This window comes from Calidris pugnax, unplaced genomic scaffold, assembly GCF_001431845.1.
Source record: "Calidris pugnax isolate Ruff unplaced genomic scaffold, ASM143184v1 scaffold17, whole genome shotgun sequence".
NCBI classification, from domain to species: Eukaryota; Metazoa; Chordata; class Aves; order Charadriiformes; family Scolopacidae; genus Calidris; species Calidris pugnax.
Genome location: NW_015090794.1, coordinates 137,174 through 147,948, shown reverse-complemented (window position 1 = coordinate 147,948; position 10,775 = coordinate 137,174). Strand labels below are relative to the sequence as shown.

At 51.6% G+C, this 10,775-nt stretch overlaps 1 protein-coding gene across 2 annotated transcripts in view; it reads left to right on the top strand.

Annotated features, from left to right (window-relative positions):
• Positions 1–8,765, top strand: part of RNF216 (ring finger protein 216) — a 75,196-nt gene extending 66,431 nt beyond the window's left edge. For both annotated transcript variants that reach the window (XM_014936641.1, XM_014936639.1), the window contains 2 exons: positions 4,537–4,606; positions 5,247–8,765. In XM_014936641.1, the coding sequence (XP_014792127.1) occupies positions 4,537–4,606; positions 5,247–5,566 (390 nt within the window). In that variant the 3' untranslated portion in view covers positions 5,567–8,765. The remainder of the gene's footprint in view (positions 1–4,536; positions 4,607–5,246) is intronic.
• The last annotated feature ends 2,010 nt before the right edge of the window (positions 8,766–10,775 follow it).

Sequence of the window (10,775 nt, the reverse complement as noted above, 5' to 3'; positions counted from 1 at the left end):
TTTTTGGGGGGGGGGGTGTGGTGTGTGTGTGTCTCTATGTGATTTGCGGGGCTTTCATCTCCTTTGCTGCTGTATTTTCTTCTTCCCCATGGAGGGTTTTGTTTCTCCAGCGGCTTTTCCTGCGTGCAGGGCTCTGCCTGGATGCTGGACGTGGCTTTTCCATCCTAGCATTGTTGGAAGGAGCTGAAAAGGTGCCTCTCTTAGCAACCCAGCCCAGCTCGTTAGTTAATCCAGCCACGGACCCAGCCATCCTTTCTGCTGTGATTGGCTCCGTGCTCGCCGCATTCCCTGGATTCGGTGGGAGAAGGGCTGAAAGGAAAAAGCCTCCTCCATCCCGAGATCCTTGGCAGGTGGGGGATTGCAAGGGGGGGCAAGCTCTCAGATTGGCCAGGGATGAGCATTATTTATTTTTTTTTTGGCTGGGGATGCCAAAAAACTAGGGATGGGGATTGTTCCTGCAAAGAGCATCCTGCTGTGGGGTTTGGGGCAAAGCTGGGTCCTGTTTTACCACTTAAAAATGCAGCTGCTATTAATAACCCCGCTTGCTTTCTGCAGTGTTAGCAGATAAGAAGGCTGGATACATCTCCTGGATCCTTTGCATTTTTCCCTTGGCCACCTCCCTTCTCCCGTGATGCAGCAGAACGTGGGGAAGGGCCACGCTGAAGCATCACCCTGCATTTTCTCTCCAAAAAGCAAAGCTAGGTTACAGCCCTGCTCAAAAACCACGGGGGCTGGTCAGTGCTGAGACCCCCCCAGGGTATGTGTTGGGGGGTGCTTTTTGCTTTTTTCTTTCTTTTTTCTTCTTTTTTTTTTTCTGCTGTAGGCAAGGCAGCTGACAGGAAGATGACTGTTAACTTGACAAGATAAATCCCTTCCATCCACACAGCCTGTGAACAGGCTATTAAAATTATAATCTAATCCTTTATTAAGGGACTTGAACCCGCTCAGGAAAACGGACACAAGAGGCTTTTGAAATTGTCCTGCAGCCTCCACCCCATGTGACATTAAATGTTTTTTTAACCGCAACAACCAGCCATAAGCGTGCTAAGGAAAACTTAATTTTTGGTGTGGATGCTTCAGTCCTGGATGAATCTGTCATCTCTCTCCAATTAACCATGGAATCCAAAATCCAGCCTTTGCTTTTCAAAGAATTAGCGGTGTTTTGTAATATTCTCTGTTGTACGTGGTGAATATTTGCAAGACTGAGACTTGTTTTTTAAATCTGAGCTGTGCCAGAGAAATATGCAATAGGCAGGACTTGTGGCATCAGCTTTCCTTCACGGATATCCTAAAATGATCTTGTTGTGCACATATCATCACTTTTTTTGTTCCAGCTGGGAAGTGGATTTTTCCTAAGTACAGAGCAGGGTTTAATACCTGCAGGATTCATTACTTGCCAAATTCAATATCAGCTTCTTAAGTAAGAAGGTGCATATTGTCGTGTATTTTTATTCTTTTTATATTAACGGAGACCGTTTTTTCAGAAATACTGATTAAAAAAAAATAATTCCAAGCCAAGGCCTGGTATGTTGGGATTAAATATAAATATTTCTTAACCTTGCAGTGTGAGAATATGCTTTTATCAGCAGAGAAGCAACGCAGCTGATAACGTTTGTTCCTGGAGATGTGGTTTGTTGTGCCTCTGCTGTGATTTGCAGTCGCAGAACTAGTCAGGGACTCGTCATCCCCACCCGGCTCTGTTCCTGGCAGGTTTTTTTGCATCCAGGGCGTGCTACAAGGTGTGTGTCCCCTCCTTGAAGACCAAGAGGGGATGGGATTGAGTAGGGACCTCTGCCCGCTGTGTTTGAGGTGATGTGGTTTAGGTTTAAAGACGTCATTTTGGAGACCTGGCAGATGGGGTTTGCTGTTCGGCGTTTCCCCGGGGCTCGGGGAGAAGCTGCAGTAATTGAAGGCAGCGTCACCTTGGGTGTGTGTGCAGCTGGGCTGCCAGCCCCAGGGGCAGATGGCTTTGTCCATCCGTCATTAGTGGGGAGGTCAGCTGCAGTTTAAACCTGGGGGGGGGATTCGAGGAGCCCTGGCTGCAGGAGGATCTTGGAAAGTCGCCTTGTTGGTGTGTCCGGTTCCCCAGACCGACCAGTATCAACCGCTGGGGTTTGCGGGAGCTGCGGCATCATGGGTGATGGTGGCAGAAAAGGATGTCCCTGGAAAGCACTATTTCAGAGGGTTAATCCCAGAATTGGCCTAAAAGAAAAGCTTTTTTAAGTTAGAAGGAGCTTCTGCGTGTTTGTAGGCTTTAAGGTGAGGTTTATGCCTTTGTGTGAGGGAAGGAGATAGGGTGATTTTGTTCAGTTGAGCTTAAAATACGGTTCTTACTTTTCATATAACAAAAAAAAACCCTTCAGGTGCATCTCATCCAGTAAACAGCAATAAGATGGGAGAGGTGGCTATCTCCAACAGCATTGCAAAAAATATTCAGTGAAGAAAAACATGGAACTCTTGCAGCCTTGGGGGCCTCCCTCGGAGAGCGCTGCTCGGGCAGCGAAGGAGCGGAGGATGTTTGGGTGCCTGTTGTGGATGATGCCCAGGTTGTTTTTCCAGCCAGGGAACATCACAATCTGATACTCGGGGGGTAATTAGAAGTTCTGTTCCAGGCTCAGAAGAGCCATTCTTCAGCAGCTTTTATGGAGATGGATTGGCTGTAATTAACAGTCCGTGGAAGCAGCATGGAGATGGATTGGCTGTAATTAACAGTCCATGGAAGCAGCCCGCTTGGAAGGGGGAAGGAAAAAAAAGCATGTCCTGGAAAGTCTTAATTTTAATCATTGACTCACAGAATAATGAAAGGGAGGGAAGTATTGAGTTTGATGGCTTTCTGCAGATTAAGATAACTTCAGTCTCCCAGGGAAACCTTATCTGGTGGGAGTAGGAGGGGACATCTCAGCAAGCTTCCCAGGTGTTGGTGCTGGACACGTGCAGGACCGTGCTATTGGAACTGGGAAGCAGGCTAGACTTAAAATAATTCCAGTGTAGCTGCACACATGAAGCATATTTCCAACTTAGTCCCAGAGCACTCTTCGAAATAGAGGATATTTTCCACATTAGGAGCGTTCAGGAAGAAAATTATGGGTTTTGGCAGTGCTGGAATTAGGAGGAATAAAACAAAGCAGAGTCTTGCACGTTATGGGGTACGTGGGGCTTGGGGTTCCCCTCCTGCCCCGCCGTTAGTTCTTGCAGATGAAATGCTGAAGCAAAGCAGATGCTCCTTTGTCTGTAGGTAGACCCAGAGGGCCTGATGCAGGTGTGGTGTGTGTCATCCAGCAGCTCCTGTTCTTGGCCTTCTTCCCTAATAACTAACATCAAGAGCACACACACTGTCCAGGAGGCTGAGCTATTCCCATTTGTTTTCTGGAAGTGCCAGGTAGGGTTTCATCCCAATGGACGTGAAGCAACAGCAGATACAGCCCTGCAGAGACCGGGGAGGACCTCTGTGGCTGTCGCTGCACATATGGCCAGCAGAAGCATCTGCTGCCTGGAGCTAAAAGGGAGTTGTCTCTTTAGTTGTTCAGGGTGATGTTTATTACCCCGATAGATGTTGCATGCTGTGGTGCAGGGAGAAAACTCATTTTTCACAACCGTTCAGGAGAGTGGATGGTGAAGCACGAATTGGGGTGGTTCTCTGGTTTCGTGCCAGCGCTACCATGGCCTTGTGTAAAGCCTGAGAGCTCCCTGGAGCATATGGGCTCTCAGTGCCCATGGCCATCCCTCCTGAAAAGCTTCTTCTCACTCAGAGGTTGCATAGTCTTCTTCCAGGACTTTGTCCATCATCCATCACGCTCCCTTGATCTAGTAAAAGGTGGTATAAATGCCATCTCTCTAGATACCTGCAGCCACCTGAGGCTTCACTGCGTCGTTTGGTCTTGATGCTCCTCCATTGGGTTGAGAAAACTGAAGATGAGAGGCAGAAGGGTGCTTTCAGTTTGTGGTTTGTCCTTGGGTTCTTCTTGAGCAGCAGGTCTGAATAGTCTTGTAATAACCTCTAGACAGACATTAAAGAATCATATTGCGATTTATGCCCTCCTCAGAGTTACAGATAGGATCTAAATGGCCTCCTTGCAGCAGCGTTTAGCTACTAGAGCCAGGATTTAAGTTGTGTTAATTCCAGCTGTTGGGCCAAAAACTCTAGAAGTGCTAGCACAATGTAAATATTTAATAGGCTATTGCCATTTAAAAGATTAACAGCTCTCCAGCAGCTCTTCAGAGGGGTGGAGCCAGGTTGCAGTTCTCTGGTTTCCATCAAGTCAGTGAATTTTAGCAGGGATCTCCCTGGAAAGCTGATGGGAGTCGTACTCCGTAGGGCAGCCGTGGCTCTCTGCAAGTTACTCCTGCTGCCATCTCCCATGGCAGCCTGGGTCCCGACTAACCCTAGGTCAACCCCAAACGAGGACAATTCGGCTGAATTTGACTTTTTTTATTCCTGTGCAAACACGTGGTGAAAAGAAAAGCAGCACTGAGAAATTGGAAGGTTGCTGCAGCAGGAATGAGCCCACTGACTCTTGGTCCTCCTGTGATTTCTAGGAAGATGATGAGAAGATAATCCAGGAGATTCAGAAAGAGGCCGAAGAGGAGCAAAGGAAGAAAAATGGAGGTAAGACACAGTGTGTACCCGTGCTTTGAGATCAGACTAGGGACATCAGGAAGTCCATAGGCTTCCCAGCTACTGACAAGTGTCTGGATCCACTGGATTCTTCCCATGGCCTGGTTGCTTCCAGCTTTCTCCACATGTTGCTGTGCTGCACCAAGCATCACCCAGGTCTTGGTCCAGAGATCACCCGTTTCCTCCTGGGAGCTGGTTTAGCTTTAAAGTGGTGTTACTCTCAGGCTTTAGGTGGGACCATAGGGAGACACCAGGCTTGTGTCCAGCTCTTGCTTGGCCCTGGGTGGATGCACAGATCTGTCTCCTCTCCGCTTGACAAAGTAGTTGAAGGGTAGCATCACCTCTCTGCTCTGTGGTGGGGGGCACAGAGGCGTGCAAGGGGCTGCCCCACACCTCTGCAAAAGGACACATTCCCCCTTTTTTGGTGTGGTATTGATGGAAGGAGCCAACCCAGAAAGCTACTGCTGTGCCCATGGCTCCTGGAGCGTGGAAGGGGAAGCAGTGATGCTGTCGAGAGCATGGTTGAGGAACGTGCTGGGGATGGAGGATGCCAGTTGCAAATGTAAGATGATGGACCGAGTTGGGTGAGCTTTTGTGGAGTGACTGTTTCCTTTCTCTCCTCCCTCTGCAGAGAACAGCTTCAAGCGGATCGGCCCTCCTGCCGAAAAGCCCATGGAGAAAATCCAGCGAATTGAAGTCATCCCCAGACCTGTTCCTCAGAACCTCCACCAACCCCGGATGCCCCCTTACCCCTTCGTGCACCCTCCCTTCCCGCTCCCCCCCGTCCGACCCATTTTCAACAACATCCCCCTCAACATCGGTCCCATCCCTGCCCCCTACGTCCCCCCGTTGCCTAACATGAGGGTGAACTATGATTTCCCCCAGATCAACGTCCAGCTGGAGCACAACTTGCCTATGCACTTCGGCCCTCAGCCTCGACACCGGTTCTGACCTGGGGCAAACAGCACTTGGCGTAGAGAGAGTCCCTGCAGGGGAAAGCCACCCCCCTCACGTCACCCCCCCAGCCCTCTGCCCCTCTGGGTTTAGCCAGCTGCAAGGGGACCTGCTCTGACTCAGGCCTTCCTGCTCTGCAGCCCTCTCTAGAGCTTCTCTGAACCTTCTGCGATCAAACATTTCAGCCTGTGCTGCCGCAGGGCTCCGGTGCTGCCTTTCCCAGGGGTCTCTCCCCCTACATTGGGGCATCCAGATATTTGGATTTGACAAAGCCTGTTCAGGCAGCTGTTGGGAAGGAAAGTGAGACTTTGTGGAGCGTGGGGATGCAGCCAGTTCCTCGGGGACTCTTCCTGAAATCCTGCCTTCCTGCTGGCCGGAGCAGCTGCTGCACAGGCAAGTGAGTCCTGGAGGGAGGGAGGAGAGATTTGGCATCTGAATAAAACCTTCAGGAACAAGGTGATGGGAGCCAGCTGCCCCCTGAGGCACCAGGCTGGGGTTCCTGTGTTCTCCAGCATCCCTGTTGGCACCTCCCAGCAGAAAGAAGTTGTTCCAAACAAGTAAATTTAGTGTTTTGAGCGTTTCTCACTGTGCAAACAGAGTGAGGGGATGCAGCAGCCATCTCGTTGCTGAGATCTCAGTAGGGAAGTCCAAAGCCACGTTTGGTCTCTGGGCTTTAGCAAGTAGCAGATGACTTGGGTGCTCTGTTCTTTGGCTGAACTGAATTTGCCCCCTTTGAAGGGCTCAAGGTTGTGGTTTGTTGTTTTGGTTTTTTTTTTCCCCCAAGTGGGTGCGTTTGCTTTGCTGTTCTCATCTGACATCCCAAATTGCCCCCTGCTCCTGGCAGCACTCCTCAGGCAGCTGCTAGAAGCATCAGAGACTCATTTGCACCCTTCTTTGCAACAACTGCTTGGGCAAATCCCCAGTTGGAGGCGTGGGCGGTGGTGTTTGGTGTGTGCTGTGGCAGAAAAATTGAGAAGCACCAGCAGGGAGCTGGGGGGGCCCCTGAGCTGAGCCCCTCAAACCATGGGGCAGCTGGAGCCTTCTGCTGCAGGAAGCTGGCTGCTTCCGCGGCGCTTCAACTCCGAAAAAAATGTGTCTTTCAGTTTAATAGACTTTGGAAAAGCACGTTTTAAAGGCCAGCGTTGAGTTTTGCTGGGCTTAGGAAGTGAGGATTTAGGAGAAGCAAAAACTTTCCTTGGAAGAAGTCAGGGGGAGGAGGGGGGGGATGTAGTTGCTGGGCTGCGGGAGGAGCGTTGGCACAGAGCCCTTTCCCCACAGCCCTGGGCTGTGCTGTCTGGTGCCACCCCCCTCTCCAGGAGAGAAAATGGTCAGAAAGGCAAAAAAATAAAAATATCCTTCTCCTGGAAAGGCTGGGCTGGTTTTCAGCAGCCCAGTTGTGCTGCCGTTCTCCAAGTGGCTTGGTCTGGGCTGCACCCTGCCCCGTTCCTGCTGGGAACCCACTCCCTGCACTTCTCCTTTTATTCCCCCCCCTGTGTTTGAGCATCTGGGTGTCTTTTGGTTTTATTTGGTTTCAGATGAATCTCCCTGTTTCTGCCAGACCTTTGCTTGCAGCTCTCCGTGACCGCTCTGGGCTCAGCATCTCCTCGGGCGGGCAGTGGGATGCTCCTGGAGAGAAGTAGCCTCCTCCAGGGAGAGCTTCTTGTCCCCAGGAGGGGCTCAGAGGGGACTTCCAATGCTTTTTGGAGCTGAGTCAGCAATTTCTCCACTCTTTCTTGCCCGTGTGTTGAAGATACCCTGCGGAGTGCTCTGTTCCAGCCCGAGCTCTCTCTGGCATCAATAGCCGGGCACTATTCCCTTGCTGCTACCATTGGCTTGGTTTAGTTTAATTTATTTCTGGAGTAGTCTGGGGGCTGCAGGAGCGTGTTGCTGGCTGCTGGGCTGGGTTTTAGCCAGGTTTAAACCCCGCCTTGCACCAAGTCATTCCTGCAGTAGCCGGGAGCGGGGTGTCCCGATGGATTTGGGAAGGGCTGCGTTGGGAGAAAACGGATCCAGGTCAGAAGAAGCTCAGGTGGCTTCCCCAGATGGAAATGGCAATCCTGGTGGTTTAATAGCCAAGATATCGGGCTCAAGGGCTGGTTTGGATGAACCCTCCAGGCACGTGCCTTTCTCCAGCAAGGGTGGTCATGGTTGTCCCCCAGCACCTACCTGTGCAAAGAGGGGGGGTCACAGCTGGGACACAGCTCAGCTGCTGAATTGGTGGCCCAAACTACAAAGGAAACATGAATTCATCACCCAGCACTCCGTAGCTGGGAGCATGGTCCAAAAACGATGGTCTAATCCCATCTTTTGGTGCGTGGGGGGCTCAGGAGCTTGGCCTTGGCAGAGGGAAGCGCAGAGACGGAGCGAGAGGGATGGAGAAGTGTTGTGCAGAGTTGGCGAGGGGAGGTTGGTGTCTGTGGTCCATCTTGCTTAGGATGTGAGTGTCTTCTGCTGCTGTGGTGATGGCCCTGGAGGAGCCCAGCAGGTGGAGGGGGAGAGAGGACCACCGTCCCCATGTCCCCTGCAAAACCGTGAGCTGGTTTGTGTCCTGGAGAAGAGAAATTGGTGTTTGGTCCGTGATGGGGAGCAGCCCTGAGCCATGGGGTGACACTGGGCTCTCGGGGCTGCTCCTCCCCTCCAGCCCCAGAGACCTCCAGGTGTGGTTTCTGATGGCGCTTGGCTCTCTGCTGATTTATTTAAAAAAGGAAGGAAAAAAACCCAACTAAATTTACTGCACAACCACCAGAGCCACCCGTGATCCCGTCTCCGGCGCCTGCATCCCGTTTTCCTGCCCCTCAATCCCTGAAACCATTTGCAAGGGGACAAGGAGGTCGCTGTGCCCAGGCTGATCCCACAACAGGTACTTCTTCATGGTTAATTGCAGTCTCCCATTTTACTTGCCTTAAAGGGTGGAGAGAGAAACTTAGTATTTGCACTTAGCAAAACATTATATTAAAAGAAAGAAACCCTGTAAAGATGTGCATGTTCTGCAACTTTGTATAACAATAGCTGCAAATACATAGGTGGTTTATTAAAAAAAAAAGAAAAAAAAAAAGAGAGAAAAAAGGAAACAAAAAATATTTTTCTTTACCTTCCGGTAGTAAACTGTTCTAATATTCTGTGTGTAAAAAGTTTCCTGTATTATATTGTAATTTGAAATTTTTTTTGTAAATAAATTTGTGCACTCTGGCCTTTACCTCTGGGGTTTCGTTACAGCCCGAGACGTCGTCCCTCCGTCCCGGCCGGGGCTAGTGACGGGGGGGAGTGGGCAACGGGGGCCAGTGGGCAGGGTCTCAGCCCCCAACGGGGAAATGCTGGGAGTTGCCAGGCAAAAAAACTCATTTGACCCTCCTGGAAAAGCTTAATCCGTTCCACATGTAAAAAGCAAAACTGGATGGGAGAGAAAATGGTTTCCAGTCGCTCCTTTAAATGGAAACCGGGATGGGGGGTGGAGGGGAAGGGGAAGGGGGAAGGATGAGGGGGGGTTTTCCCCCCTTGCAGGAGCGATGGAAATGCAGAATCCGGCCTTAAAAGCCAAAGGAAGTGAGTGTTGGTGCCTGGGGGAGATGGGAAGGGTGAGGGTTCTCCAGAGCCCCTTCCCCACATGGGCACCCCCTCCCCGGGCTGGGTGTCACATCTGGGTGTCACATCTGGGTGTCCTGGCCGGGTTTGCTGGTGCACGGTGGGGTGTTGCTGGGGGACAGGGAGGGGGACACACAAGGTTAAGCTGGTGGCCATCGGAGCTGCTCAGCGTTTCCTGCACAGCCCTAATTTCTCCCTGTTTACAATAAGGAACAAACATCCTTCCTCCGCCAGCCCCGGCTGCCCGGCTCAAACCCCGGGCTGAAGGTGAAGGTCCCTCCTGGCCATGTCCTCCTGCCGTCCCCCCCACCCTGGGATGTGCTCCCGGCTCAAACCCGGTCTGAAGGTGAAGGTCCCTTCTGGCCATGTCCTCCCGCCGTCCCCCCCACCCCAGGATGTGCTTTGCAGGGGCTGTGCAGCCCCCCCTTTCCCAAAATTTGCTTCTAGCAAAGCAGCTTTAGATGTGAAAAGCCAAACCAGGAGCCCGTTGGTGACCTGCAGGGACTGAGCTGAAGTGAAGGGGCTGGGGCTGCTCTGGGGGTGGGTGATGGAGGTGGCCCCCCCAGCCCCTCCATGAGTCCGTGCTGCACCCTGTCTTGGTAGCATCAATCCTGGGTGGGCTGGTTGAGTTTTGGGGCTGGTTTTGGGTGTCTTGGGGGCTGTGGGGGCACATCCTGTGGGCTGTGGCTAATGGGCTTCCCACCTCCTTCTCCTCCTTGGCTTTGGTCTTAATCTTTCCCTTCTCCATAGGACCAAGCAGAGGAGGAGGGGGCTCACTGCTGACCCCCACCCAGAACCAGCACCCCATCGCTCTCCCCTCCCAGTGGGTGCCACCCCCTTGGGGTCATCATAGCGGGGGGGAACCTCTGAGCCAGGGGGAGAAGATGCAGCCCCATCACAGCTCTGCCCGGCTGGAGGAGGACATGGCTTCACTCCTGGTTGCAAGGGCAGGAGAAAGGTGGTTTGTAGTAGATGTTTTGCAGGAGGTGGTTTGCTGGTGCATCTCCCCGACCCATGCATTGGCCACCCGTCCCCAAAGACACCCGTGGGCTCATTGGGGCTGCTCTGAGCATCTCCAGAGGTGACCCTGCCTCCAGCCAGCTTTGGCTTCACTCCTGCTTGGTGGAGATGACCTGTTGGTCACCATTCCCTTCCCACCAACTGATCTGAGCCCTCCACAGCCAGGTCGAGCTTTGGGAAGGAATTTGGCCCCCAAAGTCTCCCAACACCCCACATGCTCCACACTCACACCTCATTAAAAGTCTCTTGCAGCCACGGTCGCCCCAACAGACAACACGTCACCACTCTTATCCGAATGCAGGTTTTTATTTTTTATTCATCTTTCTCCATTTGAAGCTATTTTTTTGTTTTAAGTTATACAAATGGCACTTACAAAAAAATAATAATAAAAAAAAAAACCCAAACCCAAAAAAAAAAAACCAACGAACAAACCCAAAAACTTAAAATTTTTCGGAGTGAGATGTTTTCAGAGAGTCACGACACCCGCTAAGGAGGAGACAAGGAGAGATGTGGACCTAGTGTCACACGGAAGAAGCCGGAGCAGGACTTACACGGTCGGAACTGCGACGGGGAGGACGAGGAGGAGGAGGAGGTGACACGGGGA